At 41.7% G+C, this 19,930-nt stretch overlaps 1 protein-coding gene across 3 annotated transcripts in view; it reads right to left on the bottom strand.

The window, feature by feature from the left end:
* Nucleotides 1–19,930, bottom strand: part of MGAT5 (alpha-1,6-mannosylglycoprotein 6-beta-N-acetylglucosaminyltransferase) — a 121,123-nt gene that overhangs the window by 66,913 nt on the left and 34,280 nt on the right. For all 3 annotated transcript variants that reach the window (XM_079993604.1, XM_079993606.1, XM_079993605.1), the window contains exon 2: nt 3,934–4,330. In XM_079993604.1, the coding sequence (XP_079849730.1) occupies nt 3,934–4,174 (241 nt within the window). In that variant the 5' untranslated portion in view covers nt 4,175–4,330. The remainder of the gene's footprint in view (nt 1–3,933; nt 4,331–19,930) is intronic.

The following is a 19,930-nucleotide window of genomic DNA, read 5'->3' as shown; positions in this document are numbered from 1 at the left end:
ATGGGGGTTGTAGTCCCAAAACAGATGGAGGACAAAGTTTGGCTATCACTGATGTAGCCTCTGATTTGGAGTTGGTATTTGACTGTCATAATTTCCATGAAATTGTGGAATGGGAGTCACAAGGTGACACAAGACAGAATAAAGTGAACAAAAAGGAAAAGGAAAATGAGAGAGAGACAAAAAGGAAATACCAACAGGTGGGGGGGGGGAGTAGGAGGTGGTGAGAGAAAAAGAAAGGACAGACATAGTTAATAACAGAAAAAAGGAGAAAGGAAAAGGTAAGGGTGGAGCCAAGAGTGGAGTACAGTTTGAGGAGTACCGCAAGGCAATTCACAAGATACAGCTAAAATATTACAACTTGACAATATTAACTACATCCACATTTTGCTCAACACAGCAATATTAAGGTCTATTGAAACATTTTAACCAACCTTAAATCACACACACACAGTGCATCTGGTTGGCCACTGTGAGAATGAAATGATGGACTAGATCAGCGGTTCTCAACTTGTGGGTCCCCAGATGTTGTGGGACTACAACTCCCATCATCCCTGAGCTCTGGCCTTGCTAGCTAGGGATGATGGGAGTTGTAGTTCAACAACATCTGGGGACCCACAGGTTAAAAAAGGCTGGACTAGATGATCATTTGGCCAGACCCTGAAGGGCTCTTCTTATGCGGTTATCATTGCTCTAGTTCTGGTCTCATAGGTATCCCAATCAACACTGACTTTTGGATTTTGGCATACATAGGGAGACCTTCAGCGGCAGATCCTGAGCCCCAGACATTCAGGCTTTTAAACAATGTATGGAGGACATCACAATGACTATCCCAGGTCAAAAGGGTGCAGCAAGATATGGCTGACAAACTGAAAAATCTCTCTTCTCCTCCCGAGTACAATGCCCTTCAAGCTGCTGGCCTGCCATTTTATCAGATATTTGCTATTCATCCAAATCTTCTGTAAGAGAAAAAGGTCTTGGAACTGAAACTTTTTGAGAAGCTGCTGCTCCCTGGCAAAAATGAAGGCTAGTATTTGGTTTTCAGCCAATGGAAAAGGCTGAGCTCACTGTGGTCATTGCCAGCTATTAATATGCAACTTCTTAGCTTTGAAAAACTTTTCCTGTGAAATAAAAAAAATAAAAAATAGAACGTCTGAAACACCACATTTCAACCACAAAGTGGGTGATGTTTCTTTGCCTAAACCACCTAAAGTGACATTTAAAGAAGTTGGGGAGTTCTTGCTGTGTAGTTATAAAAGCCTGATTCCTTATAGCCACTATTGTTGACACTTTGAGTCACTAAAATAAGGAACGGATTGGCAGAGTGGGGCAACGGGTGGGAGGATATGAAATGCATACTTAGCAATTAGGGCTTATTTGCCATAGCAAAAAATAACTCTGTTCCAAAACAGTGGGAAATTGTAGGGTTAATCTTGCTCTAGGAAAAAGTCTTACTATGCGACAATAGCAGTCCCTCCCCATTTTTTGAGATCTAGAACAAGAGGTACTTTCAACATAAAGAATAGGAAGCTGCCATTGGACTATCTAGTCCAGCCTTCTACGATGACTGACAATGACTCTCCAGGGTTTCTCCAACCCTACCTGGGGATTGTCAGGAGGTCCTACACATGAATAGGAGTCCAGCAGAGACACATGCCCGATTGGCATGTTCTCTCCCTTCTGGTCGGGCTTTCGGGAGATTCAAAAGCTTTCTCCAGCCTGAACACACAGTGACTGATACCAAGAGGCATCAGCACACTTCAGGATCAGCAGAGTATAGGCAGTCAGCGTTCAGACTCAGTAGCCCAGCAATTTGGCTAAACTATGTTTATTTACATGTATACACTTGGAGCATCATAACTCAGCTCCTTCCTCTTCAGCATCAGACAGCAAAGAAAAAGAACAAAGGACAAAAATCCTACATCACAGAAACCCAGTAATAAAAGCATCATATCTCCGTCACTTCCCACAATGTGGAATGAAAACATACACCGTCATGTGATTAAACCAATCCCATGACTGCAACCCGGGGAATGAATCCTAACAGGGATGTCAGAGATTAAACCTGGGACTTTCTGCATGAAAGTAGATGCTGCACCACTGAGCTACAAGCCCTAATGCACTTGGTTTAGTACTATGGTTACCACACCTCTCCACTGATTTTGTTACACTATTTTGACCAGCAACCCACTTGGCAAACATATTCAGCAGGAACATGGATATTAGGTAAGTAGTTATACTGAAGTACATGAAGACATGAAGGGCTTTTAAAAAAGAATAATTATTTAACTAAAACTTTAGTTTGAAAATGAATGGTGCAGGTAGAAATGGTCTTAGATGACATGGTATATCAATCCGTAAACCTTCCCAAGGCTTATTTGCATTGAAGCACAAATTACACAATGATATATTTAGAAACTGGCAAGTGACGTGAACATTTCCAAACATTCAGTGGTCTCATTAACAGCCCCAAGGTGCAAACTGTATGCCATGAAGGAATTTTAGCTGCAATATATGTTCAAACAGGGATGAGGAACCTTTAGCCTTCCAGATTTGCTGAACTAGAATTCCTACCATCTCTTGACTATTGACCATGCTCGCTGGAGCTGATGGGAGTTATGGAGTACAACACCTGGTGGGCCACAGGTTTCTCACTCTTGTGGTTAAAGGAAACAATTTGGGGCATTCCACATATTTCATTTCAGTAAAAGCAGGTGTGCCACTGAATGTATAACCAACTGAGAGCTGCAGTTAGTTTTACCTCTCTTGTGTGTGTATCAGTGATGCATGCAAATGTGCATCTAAATTTGCCTGATGCATTATAATTTTAGCAGAAAATCTTAGGTGTATACTTGAAGCCATAAAGGGTGAATCAGACCATTGGGGGGGAAAGCAAATTTAATTTATTATATCAAAAGCATTCTCTTAACAATAAAAATGTAAGGACAGCCCTTTTGGATCAGACCTAAAACTCACAAATACAAGCATTCTATTCTTACAGTGACTAAACAGATGGTTAGGTAAAGGGACCCCTGACCATTAGGTCCAGTTATGGATGACTCTGGGGTTGCGGCGCTAATCTCGCTTTATTGGCCAAGGGAGCCGGCGTACAGCTTCCGGGTCATGTGGCCAGCATGACTAAGCCGCTTCTGGCGAACCAGAGCAGCACACGGAAACGCCGTTTACCTTCCTGCCGGAAGGTATCTACTTGTTATCTACTTGCACTTTGTTACACATGTTATCTACTTGCACTTTGACGTGCTTTCGAACTGCTATGTTGGCAGGAGCAGGGACCGAGCAACGGGAGCTAACGGGACTAACCATATGGTTACATGTCCATAAAAAGCCCACAAGGTTCAACAAGTATTTGAAGACAGATAAAGAAACCTCAGTGTTTTTTCTCTTCCTGTAGTTCTCCAAAACTGACTCCCACTTTACCTGTCTTCCTGCCATCATCTAATTCCCATTCATGCCATCATATATCCTTCATAGCTAAAAGTTTCAGATAACTAGGGTGACATGGGTTCAAATCAGGCTTCCTCTACCTCGGCCCTTCAGATGTTTTTTGGCCTACAACTCCCATGATCCCTAGCTAGCAGGACCAGTGGTCAGGGATGATGGGAACTGTAGTCTCAAAACATCTGGAGGGCCGAGGTTGAGGGTTCAAATCCTGACTCAGCCACAAGAAGCTCACCTGGATAACCCTGGACCAGTCTCTCTCAGCCTAAACTACCTTATATGGATGTTGTAAGGATAAAATAGGGAAGAAACTTGCACCCTTTCTTTTTGGGGGGCCCCTAACAATGAGAGAATGTGCTTGAATGGGTCAACTGACATTGGACATGAACTAGAAAGGATTGAACTTGGTCTCCATATAATTCTTGTTACAACAACAGCTCCTGGGCAGCGTTGAATTGTTTCAGGAAGCCTACTCACCATACGCAGTCATCGTACCAACATATGGTCCATCCACCACGTTCCTATTCTCTTCCGCCAGTGCTTTTATGTATCTTTTGCTGAGGTCCAGTATTTGTTCACGAAGCACCGAACTGCTTTCGTGCTGAGTCTTCTGTTGGATTGTAAAATGCAGCAGCATCATTCCCCAAATGAAGCCAAAGGTCACCAGGAAAAAGCCAAGTTTCTGAGAGGACAACTTCCATGGAGTAAAAAATGCCATGGCTGTTCAACCAGCTCTGGAGTCAACTCGAAAAGGTTTGAAAAGTCCACGCCAATGTCTCAGTTCATAGTCCAGGCAGGTAACAATCAAAATTCCGGTGCTATTCACTCTGGCTCCTTAGTCAACATATTGTTGCTATTCAACTCCATCCTGCTGCTGCAAGAGAAAAGGAAACATATGGTAATTTAGAGTAGCAAAAATACCCACCAAAACTCTTCAAAGCTGTTTTCATGTTTATAATTCCCCATTGCCAGCCTTGGAAAACAGGACAATGTGCTTTCTTGGTAAATTGTTATGAATCAATATTTTATGACACAAGTGACCATAGAGTCCAGGAAACATTTGGGAATGGATCAAGAAATGTGTCTTTAATGGGGGCCGCTAGGGGGGCATTGGAAGATGGCCGACAATACCATCTCTCCGGCTCACACGAGGTAATTAAGTGGCTAATGATGGGAGTAATTAGCCTCCCGGGTTTTCCCAGGGGGTGGGAAAATGCTGCCTCGCCCGCAGATGCCTATAAATCACCCCCGAGTTCGAAAGAAGGAGAGGGTGAGGGCACTGGACGGAAAGCCCTCATGTGAGTTTTTGGCTCTCCCTGACGCCGCTTCTGATCGTGACCCGAGTTGCATGACTCAAGATAAACAATTGGAGAAGAGTAAATGCACATGTTTCGAGCGAAGGAAAGGGAGTATTGATTGCTAATTAAATCGACCTCTGAGAAGCTAAGTGACGAGTTGGATTGAACAGAAAACTACATCAAAGAAGACTACATCAAAGAATCACAGCTATGTCGGTATGTTGAAATGGAGCGGAAAGGGGAGGGACTTTTCTTTTTTTCTATGTGATTTACCTAATAACCCCTCCCTAAGAAGATCCGTCACACGACCGATAGCAAGTGAGATAGGAGAATAAACTGTGTGGAAATAAATCAATAACTAAAGGCTTTGCTTAGCGCAGTGTTTCCCAACCTTGTGCCTCCAGCTGTTTTTGGACTACAATCCCCCTCTTGGCCTTGCCAATATGGTTTAAAGGAATGCAGAACAACACATTTGGCACCAGCTTGGCTGCAGAAGTTGCTGGAAGGAGGCGTACAAGACGCATTCCAACAGTCTTAGAGTTGCCACGCTGGATTGATGTAGAGTTTACGCCTTAGCCTTTTGTTCTCCTGAATATATCCTGCAAAGCAGCAGAGGTTTACGATCAGAGTCTTCCTTATCTGAGACGGGCTACCTTTCCTGGTTGCCCTTCAATTCCCTCTATAGCACGTGCAGAAAATGCCTTCTTGACCACTGGATCCACTACTGGTCTCTTCCACTCAATCCTCCAGAGCCTGTCTTTGCATGCAGGGGAAGTCCCTAACTCACTGAGTGTTTGAGATGCATCGGCTACCTTCACCTGGTTTAGCTGGCCTGGTTTGAAAGGTAAAAATAAAAGGTAAAGGACCCCTGGACGGTTAAGTCCAGTCGAATCTGACTATGGGGTGTGGCACTCATCTCCACTTTCAGGCTGAGGGAGCTGGCGATTTGTCTACAGACAGCTTTTCCGGGTCATATGGCCAGCATGACTAAATCACATCAGGCACACGGAACACCATGACGGGTGCCAGAGCGCATGGAAACGCCATTTACTGCTGGTTTAGCCAGGGTATGGCTGCTGTTTCAGGCTGACAGATTCTAGGAGCCACAGGTGAGAGCTGAGTGCAGGGTGGGGACCAAAGGTGGGACAAACTATCCCAGAAGGAGCATGATGTGTCCCCTACCAAAGGTACTACCCCTCCCCTAACAGAAGTATTCAAGCACAATTTATGCATCCATGCACAGCCACAGTGTTGCTACATGCACATCCCCACACCATCCTTAGCCAACGGGTCAATGGTCAGCGATGACAGAAGTCATGGCTGAACAGCATGTGGAGACCTAAGGCTGGGGAAGAATGGTGTAGATAATTTGGAAAAGAAAGCTGTTTCCAGTTTCATCCTGTGATATAATGGAAATATAGTTTAAGCTTATCTTTTCAAAGAACACGCACAGCCTAAAATAAATGAGTGACTTCCACGAATAATTAGTTCACATTTTGTTAATCATTTGCTTATATAAGATTAGTAGGATGGTTTATGGTCAGTCCTCTTGGCGGAGACAGCGGCATCCAGCTGATGACTTCAGATGTCACCGAAGTGCAACAAATTGTTAGTTGTTATTGTATTTTTACTGGCAAGGAGAGGGAGAGATACTTGCGGGATTTCTTGCCTCAGCTGCCAAAGCAAATTGCACCTTGAGTCCCAAGGTGCAAGGGCAGTGGTGGGGAGAAAACCATTTGCTGCTTCACCTCTGCAAGATTAAGTGATCTAGAAATGCTTTCAAATACAGAAAATAAAGAAGAGATCTTGGGTCAATCCTGTTCCCCCACCTATACATCATAAAAAGAGCTGTTCTCCCACATCTCCTCATGGACAGCCCTCAGATAGTCACACTCCATTCTTCTCAGGCTGCTCTTACAATGTTACATGCTGAAGTCCTTCCCTTCTTAATGTCAGATGGTAATCCTTCTTTATACGGTGATATCTGCCACCTCCCACTTTCTAACAAAAACCTCTACTGTAAATGATTCAAAATACACTATGCAGAGAGATGAGAGGCAGATGGACTGAAGGAGGCTAAGCTCCGAGTGCTAGGGTCTATACCTTTCATGCACACACACACGCACTTCCTCCCTCCTAAATAGACATGTATGAGAACTGACAAGGGTAGACGTTAAGATAATGCAACATGAAATCACTTTTAACCTTGAGCAAGCAATGTAGTTCTATTTTCGGGGTGGGGGGCGGGGAGAAGTCTCCTTTGTGCTTGGAGTGCTGCTGAACAGGCCTGTGGCAACCACCCATGATTCTAACAGATACAGGAGTCCTTGGTTGCACTGAGCATCTTGAAACCTCTCCAACTTTCTGTCAAGCATGCCATCTTACACAGCTTAGTCCCACAGAAATGAATCCATCAGCAGACACTTTTCTCATGGTGTGATCAACCATTTTTCTTTTTTATTTGCTTGTCCCTGAATCATCATTTGCGTGAAGACAAATGGAGGCTTTAAAACAACAGGCGCTCCAGAGCCTCTCACTATTTAATATCCTGTTTGCAAAGTCTGAACAGAATCTTCCCAAATTTATGGTCAGCTTTTAATTGGCCAGTAACAACAACAACAACAACAACAACAACAACAACAACAACAACAACAACAACAGAGTAATAGGCAGGAATGCCTTTTGAACTGCCCCCTGAAAAACACTTCACCTGCCCCAAATGTTCGTCTTCTAGATTTGAAGAGTTGGCAGAAGCTGGCTTGAGGGCAAGTGATTCCTATTTCCAGGATGTCATCTCAGTAGGGATTGTAGTCTCATGATTTTCCGTGTCACATTCAAGTAGGGTTACAATGCCTTGTTCGGGATCTGCAAAAACTAATTTGGTCTAGTAGGTCCCATCTGTGATATCATAGGGCTGTGAAATCTGTGAAATCATAGGGCTTTTTATATTGTTCCATCGCTCACCAACTACTACTACTCCTACTACTCTGCTGAAAGGTGCAAACATAGAGTCTTCCCATCATCCGGCAATGCAGGAAAGCAAAGAATGAAGATGGGAATGGCCTGCAAATTCTGCTGTGATGCAATGTCATGGATTAGAGGGAATGTGTTACTGGCAGCACATTTTTCAGCCTGCCTGCTACTTCTTCCCACTAACTCCACCTCACCAAGGGAAAAGGTTGCAGAAGTGATGCACTTACCTATTTATTGGTCCACAGATATAACATAAGTCAGACTTCCTGGCTTCTGGAAAAGATGTTTGGCTACCAAGCTGAAATTTATGGCTCCCTGGATAACAATTGTTTTCAAGTGTGCCAGGAAACCCTGAGATTTGCAGTAGCTAGCAGGGGTTTACCCATGGGGACAAACTTTTCCAAGCTATACTTTTCCTTCAACATACTGAACACTTCCAGAACCCTTTGTAGGATAAAGTAGCTCTTCAGCATACATGTTGATGTGGAAAGTGGTCCTACAATTACTGACAGTTCTGTGAGTTTTTTTCATGAAATAAACAATATTCGATTGAGGTTCTAAACAAATACCCCAAGTTTCATTTAAAGTAATAATTATAATCAGCTTGACAGCATAACATGGCATATGTCTGAGACGCAGCTGGGTATCTGTATAGTTACTAAACTGATATAGCTCCTGGGAAAAAGTTAAATTTGTTGGGCTATGATGTGTGTAGATAAAAGCCTCACAATAACTCCCAGAGACAGTTATATGATAGTCACAGTGGAGCTACTTGAACCCCCTTTTTCCCTGCTGCTCTTGATTTGCTTAACCACCTGCCCATATGAATTTGGAGCCAATGTTTTCTTCAGAGCTTGGTAATATGGCAATTAAAACTCACCATGAGCCTCACAAACCGATCAACTCTTGTGAGAGCTTAAAATAAAGAACTGAGGAAGAAAGGTAAATAAATTCTGTTTTTATCGCCCTAAGGAACATAGGAAGCTGCCTTTTACAAAGTCAGACTATAAGTCCATCTAACACATTATTGTCTACACTGACTGGTAGTGGGTTGTGAGGATAAAATGGAGAGGGGGAGATCCATGTATGCCAAGTTGAGGTCCTTGAAGGAAAGTTGGAATATAAATGTAATGACATAAAAATAAAATAAATGAAGGTTTATAAGAAAGGGGTGGTGGTGGTTTCTTCATGAATTCTGATAAACACAAACAAGATGAGGAAATTCTCGCTAGACCAGAGTGGACTGTCCTGGAACAGAGATGCTGGGGCAGTGCCTAGGGAGGAGGAAGATTGCTCAGTTCTGGAAGTGAACACCTGGTTGAATGTAACACAAAAAAGCAGGAGACATGCTGTGTTTTTGGAGCTACAAAATCAACTCCATCCCCTGATCTTGGGACATCAATTCTCAGTCAGAGGAGCAAGTGCAGTGCAATGTTGGACTAGATGGGGTCCCTTCCAACTCTACACTTCTATGAAACACATGTAGCTGTGGGTAGATATTTTCAGTGATAAAGCTTGGGGGAGGGGGTAGATTCATCTCAGAAGTTACTTGTTTTCGTGTTTTCTTTTTATGAAAACTCCAGGGGAAAACGTATTCAACATGCCATGGGACTCATTTGTGAACAAATTTCTTCCTTTCATTTTATAACATTTATTAGACAGAAAATTAAAACCAACATTTTACTGGCCAAGTTCCACACTTTCCCAACATTTGATGGTTTTGCCAGAAAACAGCAACAGAAGCCGACTACCTAAACTAACATGACAGTCTTGAAATTTTTCAAACGAAAACAGCCACAACACAACCCTGCCCAAACTGACATCAATTTTAAAAGGGGGCAGGAGAGGAAATCAGCCTACACAAACCCTGTTTACATAATTTCAACCATATCTGTGCTTATAAATTAATAATACTACTGTTGCACTTACCTGGTTGGACTGGATCTCAGAGGTGGAAAGCAGGAATTAATGCTTGAGCTACCAAGCATAGCCATAATTTGTGGACCTCTGATTAAGTCTTGGGTTGTAAGGGATTCAATAGCAGCATGGTAATATAGAACAAGGAAAATTGTATGGCCCTGACCATCCAGTTCTTGTTAAGCCATTTTATTTCCACACAACACGTATCTGTGGAACAGGGGTTTAAAAAAAAACACAAAAAACCCACCCACCACTGCGACATATACTATTTTCTAAGGATGAAGATCAAAGACAAAGCCACAGGCATTATAGTGATACAAGATAGGACAGTGTTGTCAAAGCTGAACAATAGTGACAATAAGATTAAAGACATTGAAGACTGGCTAGAGATGCAAAAGAATAATACAAAAAGATGCAAGGGCTTGAAAACGAGTGAAGGGCACATTCATGCCATTGTTAGAGATAACGCACAGCTTAATTTGTAAGAAATCTCCAACTGAGTTGGAGTTACTGGAAAATCTGTGATTACGTTTGTTTCCTGCTGATTGAGCATTCAAATTAAATGGTTAAAATGACTCTTGAGTTAATACTCAGAAGTGGCTCTACATATTTAAGGAGCAACAGGTCAACAAGAAAGATGGCCCAGGTGAAAACTGTTCCGTTCAAGATCCGAGGAATTAAGAATATGGCATCTAGATGTCAAATACTGTGACAGTTAAGAACTTTGGATACAACTAAGCCATAGTTAAGTGTTTCTCAACAAAAGGAATATGCACTATATGCATAAGTCTCCCACTCTTCCATTGGCAGAGGTAGGATGCCTCTGAATGCCTGCTGCTGGGAACCACAAGTGAGGAGAAAGAACACTCCTGCACTTAGGGCTTGCATATGCACTTCCTGAACTAGATAGCTCACTGGCATCACCCAGCAGTCTCTTCTTCTTTTCTTAAATCAACAGGACTTTAAAAGATCTTATGTTCATTTTAATTAACCATCGAAAGCTGTTCCTTAATAAATCCTACACCCGGGCTAGAAAAAGCCATTCAAAGGCTTTGATCTAAAAATATCTACCAATCTGCATACTATATATATAATATAAAAAAGAAAACAATTGTTTACCTTAGTGTTAGCCCTACTGCTAAAGTAACTGATCCTGTTCCATAAGATTAGAATAAGCACTAACAGCAATTTTCAGCCAACTGAGCCATAGCTTTGAGCTGCTCATGACGCCTCCACAAAATAAATATTTAAAAGAGAATCTTATTACACAGGTCTAAAAATAAATTGCATTTATGTTTTCTACCAACTGTAAACAATTTCATATAAAAAGGAAGCTTAATTTAATTTGTTTCAGAAGAGTGCACCAGAAGCAGATGACATAATATGCTCTTTTTTCCATCATATGCAGGGCAGATTTGCAGAGAAGAGAGTACATTACATGCCACAAATCTGGTTAACAGCACTTTAAGTACTTGGGTGGCCTCATCCTGAGATATGCTCAGTAGATACGACTTCAATCTAACCCAAAATGTTAAGATATATACTTATTATAGACTCTCTCTCTCTCTCTCTCTCTCTCTCTGCCAGACTGATCTAACTCTTCCAAAAGCTCCTAACAATCGCTATGAGGATATGAGGAAAGCAAACTCACAAGTGCAGCTAGTTTTCAACTACACCAAATGGCGAGGTGTTTTCACCTATGAAGCTGCTTCCTGCATGTTCAACCAATTGATTTCAAAAATAAAAAAATTCCTTCCAGTAGCACCGTAAAGACTAGTAGCACTCAGTGTATCTGAAGAAGTGTGCATGCACACGAAAGCTCATACCAAGAACTAACTTAGTTGGTCTTTAAGGTGCTACTGGAAGGAATTTTTTTATTTTTGACTATGGCAGACCAACACGGCTACCTATCTGCAATTGATTTCAATCCCTCAATCAGCTATTTCAGCTCATGGATTCACTTTACTTAATTTCTAAGCAACCCAATCATTTTAATGCATATGTCGCAGGGTGGGGGAGGTGGTCATTCCTACCATAAAGCTACCCTCATTTTGTCAGTGCAACCTGGAGAATGGAGTGTGGCAGAACACATGCCTTGCCTGCAGAATGTCCCAAGTTCAATCCCTGGCCCAAAACTCTGGAACGGCCGCTGCCATTAAGCATAGATAATACTGAGCTAGATGGAACAATGGCCTGACTGTGCAAAGCAGCTTCATTCGTTTGCCTGCTGAGTCATTGCCACATCCTTCCTTCACCATTGCCCAGCCTTGCAGAAACAAGAGATAGCTATACTCCTACCCAGATAAATTGCTACAATACACAGCCTCTCCCTACTATCATAATGAAAGGCATTTCACTTGAATATGGGCCAGGTTCAGATGCAACGGGGGCCCCACATAGGCACCTTGGAGGGCTGCCACCAGGCTCATGGCTCAACAGCACTCAGGCTCACCCAGATTCATAGTTTGCAATACAGCTTCCATGCAGAAGGCTTTTATGCGGCCATCATGGTTTGTACTGGGCAGCCAAAATGATGCCATCCGGGTGCTGCTGAATTCCCAACACCCATCAGCCCCAGTCGGCAATGGCCAATGGTCAGGGATGATGGGAGTTTTAGCCCGACAATATCTGAAGGACACCGTGTTGGCTACTCTGGTTTATGTGACTGTATAGGTTTCTTTCTTTTCTCCCCTTGCATCCTCTGACATGCCCCGATGAGGCATATCTTTAACTCTGACCACTTTAAAATTCTACATAATACCACAACTCTATTTTGGCTTGCTGTCTGTCCTTAGAAGCTACTCATATCACAACATATACACAGACACAGACACACTAACACAGTGTGAGTAAATGAAACTTTCAGATCAGAATCTATTTCCTCTTCCCCTACTCTACCAGCTTCTATTACATGAAGTTTAAAGAATTACCTGTTTTGGCAACAGCGAACCATTTTGACAGCCTCTCTGATTTTTCTAGCTGATATCATTAACTACAAAACAGAGCTCCTCCATTTCCCCTATACTGGCACTCTCCCCAGACTGCCAGACAGTTTAGGGAATAAGCAGAAATCTTTTACTGCCTTAGGAAAAAAATTAAATCAAGTAGGAAAGAAAATTGATTTTAATGACTAGCTGGATGAAAAGCTACTCTTCTCAAAACAGAACTTCCCGGGCTCACTTACTGCACAGTTTGGAATGAATTTTACACCAACCCGAGGATTCCTTAAGAGTGTAATCAGTTGCTTCTACCCGTTAATATAAATTAGTTTACATCTTAAGCATAGCTACATTAGGAGCAAGCAGTACAGACCAAAGTTGATGCAGATGCCACCCAGGGCTTACCAGTACTGTGCAAAAATGGAGGCTCCTGGGGAGCAGCAAAGCTCACAACCACTTTTACTGCTCCTTCCTGGTCTTTTTTTAATATATACTCCCTGGCTTTGCTGAACTACGCCAGGGTTTGGCTTAGCATGTATTCCAAACTTGGGTTCATGGTTAAGCTGTGTCTCACTAACCAGGTTCTGTAGCCATGATTTATTCAGTAACCATTACTGAACTCATCAAATACAAATGCTTTGTTTCTAAAGGAAACTTAAGTGTAGCTTTTGCAAATATCATTTATGCACTGCACTTAAGAAAACACTGAAGTGTAGAACAACGTGCAGCTGGCTTCAGCATTCCTAACTGGACAGAAAAGTGCTGTGGACATTGGTGCCATTTCGAAACCAGCATGAGTGCACTGCAAATATGAGACAGAGAAAGGGAGAGGCTGAGAGAGAGTAGGCAAGCTTAGTTGTTGCTAGAGCAGAACCTGAAGAAGTGGAGTTGGACTCTTTAACATCCTTAGTGACTAGCACTATCCAACCCCACCCTGTGAATCCAGTACCTCATCATCAGCATAGATTGGAAGTCCTGTAGCCATAGTCTTTTCCTGCTGTCCTTCTTCCAAGAGCTCTACTCATTCATTTCTGTAAACAATGCTTCATGTAAGATCTCATTTCAATTTTTACATAAACGAGATAACTTAAAGAGAGTAAAATATTTACTGGCATCTCTGGCAAGAATAATTTCTCATTCATGCTGTTACGCCGACAATACTGTTAGTTTCACATGCCCAAGTCAGTCTGCATTAACTACCGATAACTTCAGGAAGGTATTGCAATAGAAAGTTACTGGTAATAAAGGTTTGGATTTAAGCTTCACAATCTATGGTTTCAGATGGCATCTGAATTGATCCAGAGGTAATGGCCTGCTGAAAAATGATTACCTGTTGTCCAGGAGTAGCCATTTAGTTAATAATTCCAATGTAGCTAGATAATTTAGCTGCCATTCCATTGCTTAAAAGTCCTGTCCCTGACCCTGCTCTCTGCACTGACAAGAGAAATGGTGAACTAGTTCAATAATATGTAAGTCAAGAAGTATAGCTGGGGCTGCAACTTCCAATCCCTACAATTTGTGTCAAAGGGGAGGAGGGGAGGCAACACTCAAGCCAAGCTATTAATTACCTTGTTAAGACTGAAACTCTAGATACAGGAATAGATATTAAGGAGTCCTCTCAAAGAGGCAACATTTCCTGCACACCCTTTAATAAAATGCAGGGAGACCTGTAGCTCAGCTCTCTAGTTGCTCATGCCTTTTGCCCTGCAGTTTGCAAGCAAAGTCATAGTGTTTTTTTAAAGAATCAAAAATTTCCATAAGAAGACATCAAACAATTTCATGTGCAACAATACATTGCCTCTTGATAGTTGCAAAGTCTAGACACAGGGTACTTGCTATTATTATTATTATTATTTATTTATGTAATGCTTTATACAAACACTGAAGTCCTGATGCAACTCATGGCCGCAAAAAAAAAAATTGTAGTGAATATATCTGTTTAAAAAACTAATACACTAAAAAGATCACTCATGAAGATCAATTACAACACAGATTATTTCTTCCCTGCTTCCAAAGGAATATCACAAAAACCAACACAATACCAGTGGCCATTTTTGCCTGGGAAAATAAAAACTTATTTCCCTGGCATCCAAAAGATGGCAATGTCTGCATTAGGTGAGCTACTCTTGGGACAGCATTCTACAAATGGACTGCTGCTGAATTGTGGCAGTCACCTAACCTAAATATGTTAACCTCCACTCCAGTATGGTTTGGATAATTCTCATGCACACAACCAGGTGGTCATTTTTAGGGGCTCAAGTTCCACTTTCCACACATAGTGCTTCGCAGAATAATACAGGCAAAGATGCAAGCAGGTTGCCATGAAAAGCTGTACATTCACCACCCATGTTGACTAAGAATCCAGAACCAACATTAAACTGAATAAGATTGGTGTAAAAGTAGCAGCAATGCTTAGACATGAACTTGAAAACGAGCCTTAATCTGTACAGCCGAATGACTAAGCAATTAGGTAACAGGGCCACTCTCCATGCAATTTGTTAATTTTTCCAATGGCATTTCACCACACTAGAAAGGGACTCCACCCATTTAGGAAAGTTACTTAATTATTTAATGCAAATGATTGTTTGGCAGCAAGTGTTGATTGAACAGAGTTCCATAAACTTAAGGGCAAATCATAAGGCAATGGAATAACAGGAGCAAAGCCCTCTATTTTAGGGTCAGGCAAAAGGCAGATCAAGATCGACTTTTATATCTTTTTTTCTAATACAACAAAGTATTATCTCTCTAAATTCAGCTGCTGGAAGAAAGAAAGCTTAGTGTACAACCAGAAACAGATTTGTGTGCCAACAAATCAATAACTCACTTTTGTTAATAGAAACAAATTCCTGGGTTCAGATGTGCTCAGACCCACCCACTATCCTCAACCTGACTCTCACTGGTGGATCTCAAGTTTCTATTTAAAACAAACCTGAAAGTCTACCCACTTCTGCCCTAGTTAATCAGATCAATGAGACAACTGGATCTGGAAGCTTTTATCAAGGTCAATGACTCTCACCTGACCTGTGAATTCCTGTGCATCTTCTTCTTCTTGGTCTAGAACTGGGTAGCAATTTATGGAATGAATCTTTGACTGACAGCCCAGAGGACCCAGGGTCAGGAACCTGTTGCAGTCATGTACCTAAAATCTCTATATCTGCAGGAGGTTAGCCTTTTATAGCAACAACTCTAAAGCTTACAGATGGAAAGCCAGTGATTGCACAGTACAGCAGCGTGTTCTTATCTGCACACAGTAGCCAACTCAGTAATCACCACAAAAAAATCTGTACACCATTACTTCCTCAAATAAAGAAGCTTGCATACAATGCACTTGCAGACCTCTCATTTTAACACAGATGGACATGAAAACCAAGAGACTTCCCACAAGTCAGTATCTAAATATTAGAACACAGTGAATTTTTGCTCACATAGGAAAAACCAATTCACAGCTTGTATGTAAAGCATACTCATATACTTTGATTTACAATTTTGTAGAGCAATTCTGTCAGCAGTTTCTTGTTAAAGTAGATCATATTTCATTTACTGGAGCAATACCATCACCTCTTAGCCTAACATACATTAACATAATAAGCAAGTTCTAGTTCTCAGGAGCTGCATTTTCAGTGCACTTCTCAACTGATAATTTTCCTTGACTTTACATTCTCCTGAAACAGTTGAGATTCCTGCATTGTAAAGAGTTGGCCTAGAAGCTCCCCGGGTCCCTTCCAACTCTACAATTCTATGATTCTATGAAATAGTGTTGCAACTTAAAATTTCACAACTTGATCCTCAACATGTCTAGTTGAAACTTAGTGGAAACTGTTTTAGTGGGACTTAGTAACAACGTTTAAGATTGCACCCTTAAAATGCAACTTTGTGAACAGATTTTTTCAATTCATACTTGGTTAAAATCTTCAAGGCAAGGATGTTCAGAGGCATCAGATTTTTCAATGGAAGAAGCTTGAGAGTCCATACCAGTGCCGGATTTATGTATAAGCTAAACAAGCTATAGCTTAGGGCCTGGCTCTCTTGGGGCCCCACAAAAAAATGTAAAGGAAAAAAAACCACTGGATGTACATTTCCAAAATATAAGATAAAAAACAAATAAAATAAAACCTACATGCAGATAGTGTGTTTTGTGTTGTGTAGGCTCCTATGGTGTTAGTAATGGGCCCTGCCTGCTATATAAAGGGCCCCGTTACCTTCAGTAGCTTAGGGCCTCATCAAACCTAAATCTGGCCCTGGTCCATACTCATAGATCTAAATAAAGCAAACCAAAACTACAACGAATAAAATGATTCCTTAGTTTGAATCAACTGGAATACACTCCTGAAATCGCTGCCAGTGACTTTTTCATATTCAGTAACTGAATTAAGGGTTGGGGTGAATTTCCTTGGCGGGGAATTGGTCATAAGTGACTTCACAAAGGTTTCAACCCTGAACATTTTCAGTGAAGATAATTTTGATTTGTAAGATAGAAGGCTTAAATTAAAGCCATAATGAAACCTCAGCACTTGCTAAAACACCTTGAACCATAATTTACTTTGTATTGGGCATTTTTATAGGTCTGCTGTAAAGATCAACAGGGGGACGCGGGTGGCGCTGTGGGTAAAAGCCTCAGCACCTAGGGCTTGCCGATCGAAAGGTCGGCGGTTTGAATCCCCGCGGCGGGGTGCGCTCCCGCTGCTCGGTCCCAGCGCCTGCCAACCTAGCAGTTCGAAAGCACCCCCGGGTGCAAGTAGATAAATAGGGACCGCTTACCAGCGGGAAGGTAAACGGCGTTTCCGTGTGTGGCTCTGGCTTGCCAGAGCAGCGATGTCACGCTGGCCACGTGACCTGGAAGTGTCTCCGGACAGCGCTGGCCCTCGGCCTCTTGAGTGAGATGGGCACACAACCCCAGAGTCTGTCAAGACTGGCCCGTACGGGCAGGGGTACCTTTACTTTACCTTTAAAGATCAACACTTGGAAGATTGCTTTCAGTGTTTAATATCCCCCCCATCACTTTTTTTGTAATGATAATTCCAAAACTATTCATTCTCTATACATGAACTATACATGAACCACATAATCTCAAGACAGATGGATTTAGTCTAAATTATAATATGTATCATTATTGACATAAAATGGAAAACTAATCAGTGGCAGTGGCTCTGCTTGAATCCTAACTAATATTTTTTTAGCAACACTGCCACCCACTGTAAGTGGAACTGATCAATACTGCACTTATTTTATTTTGCTTTGGGGAGGGGGTTCTTCCAGTTTTATACCCATCAGTGGCATTTCAAGTATTTTCTTTGCTTTGCTATTGAAATATAAACTACTAATTATATAAATGCATAGCATATATACTCCAGTGGTTCATGCTCTTAGATGAGAAGTATTCATCTTGCATTGGAACACTGTAATTAAGGCATTAATTTCCCTTCATTGATGCTTGTTCACCTTTGTCCATTTTCTCCCAGAACTCCCTTGACACATACAACCTATGAACAAATCCTCACAACACATGCCTCTTTCTAAGTGGAATGTTATTTTCACAGCTCCTGCTTATCTAAACAGAATGCTGATTACTTTAACAGAAGAAGGGTTTAGTTTGAAAGAAGGAAAGCATATACTTGAATAACAAAGAGTTGTAGTGTTAGAAGGGACCCTGTGGGTCATGTAGTCCAACCCCCTGAGATGCAGGAATCTCAACTAGATCATACATGACAGGTGACCATCCAACCTCTGCTTAAAAACCTCCAAGGCAGAGAGCCCACCACCTTCCAATGGAGCCTTTCCACTATCAAACAGCTTTTACTATCATAAGGTTCTTCCTAATATTTAGTCAAAATCTTCTTTCTTGTAACTTGAAGCCATTGGCTCAGGTTCTACCCTCCAGAGCAGGAGAAAACAAGGTTGCTCCATCCTTCATGTGACAGCCCTTTAGATACTTCAAGATGGCTATCATGTCTCCTCTCAGTCTCCTCTTTTCCATGCTAAACATACCCAACTTCCTCTACTGTTCCTCATAAGACTTAGTTTCAAGACACATTATCATTTTGGCCTCACTTCTCTGCATACGTTCAAGCTTGTCAATATCCTTCTTAAACTGCAGAGCCCAGAAATGAACACAGTATTCCAAGTGTGGTCTGACCAATGCAGAAGAGAACAGGTCTATTACTTCCCTTGATCAGGACACTTGATCTGCAGACTATGGACTAAGTACAATAATGAAGAACCCACACAATAACATTTCCAAGTGCCTTGAGGAAATCTATTACTGGTGTATTTTTGCTGCTTAAAACAACACAGCTGTTGGCAAGCAAAACCTTCACTTTTTGTTCAAATGAGCAGTGCTTTCACATAGTTCTTAAAAAGTGATCCTAGTATTTGGACCACTGTCAGGATTCTTACAGTTATGTGGCAGTAGTTTAGTTCCTTTTCTTGAAGAATATAGATGCCCAACAAATAAACGCCCACCCACTGCAGGCAGTATGCCTCTGAATATCAGTTGCTTGAAACCATAGGAGGGGATAGCGCTCGTGTGCTTAGGGTCCTGTTTGTGGGTTTTCCATAGGCATCTGGTTGGCCACTGTGAGAACACAATACTGAAGTAGATGGTCCATTGCCTGATCCAGCAGGCTCTTCTTATGTTCTTAAGTGTTTGGATGCATATATAGTACCCAAGAATGGATCTGCTGTTTTGGTAGCTAGCGCGTGAAGACTAAAAATGCCCTATGTAATAAAATCCACATTCATTTGTGTTTGTCAAAAACATTAAGCATTATGCAGGCAAATTTGCTAAGGTTTAACACATTCTGATGAGGTCTCATACTCTAATTAATCAACTTCCCTTCTGCCATTTGTGCACTTGCTTCTCTCTTTTTATCAAGTAACCAATGCTACACCAGGACACGTGCCCTTAAAAATATATGACAAAGCTGATAAATATTCTGCAGGAGTTGCAACAGCCAGACAACTGTCCCATTTTACTGACTCATTAACATGGCACAGCAGTCGCCACACTCACTAACAATGCTAGCCTCAGGGGATCTGACAAATACAGGTCATAGTGAAGGTAAGGCGTAAAAGATTAGATGAAAAATCTAAAGGGGAGAAATGTATTACTCTCTGCATACCACAGGTTCTTTGCTGAAAGCTGCAAAGCCAACCAGTTTTCTTTCCTTGACACATTCTTTCACCAAAACACATAGCTTTGTGGGAGCTGAGAACATATTTATTTATTTTATTTGTAAGAGAATGTCTACCCAACCCTTCATCATATGGTCCCAGGGCAGATTACAATATAATAAAACAGCACAATAACACAGCAGTAGAACCAATTCAGCACAACTTATGGAAGCA

Source organism: Podarcis cretensis, assembly GCF_951804945.1.
Source record: "Podarcis cretensis genome assembly, chromosome: 1".
Lineage (NCBI taxonomy): Eukaryota > Metazoa > Chordata > Lepidosauria > Squamata > Lacertidae > Podarcis > Podarcis cretensis.
This window is presented reverse-complemented; position numbering and strand designations above follow the sequence as displayed.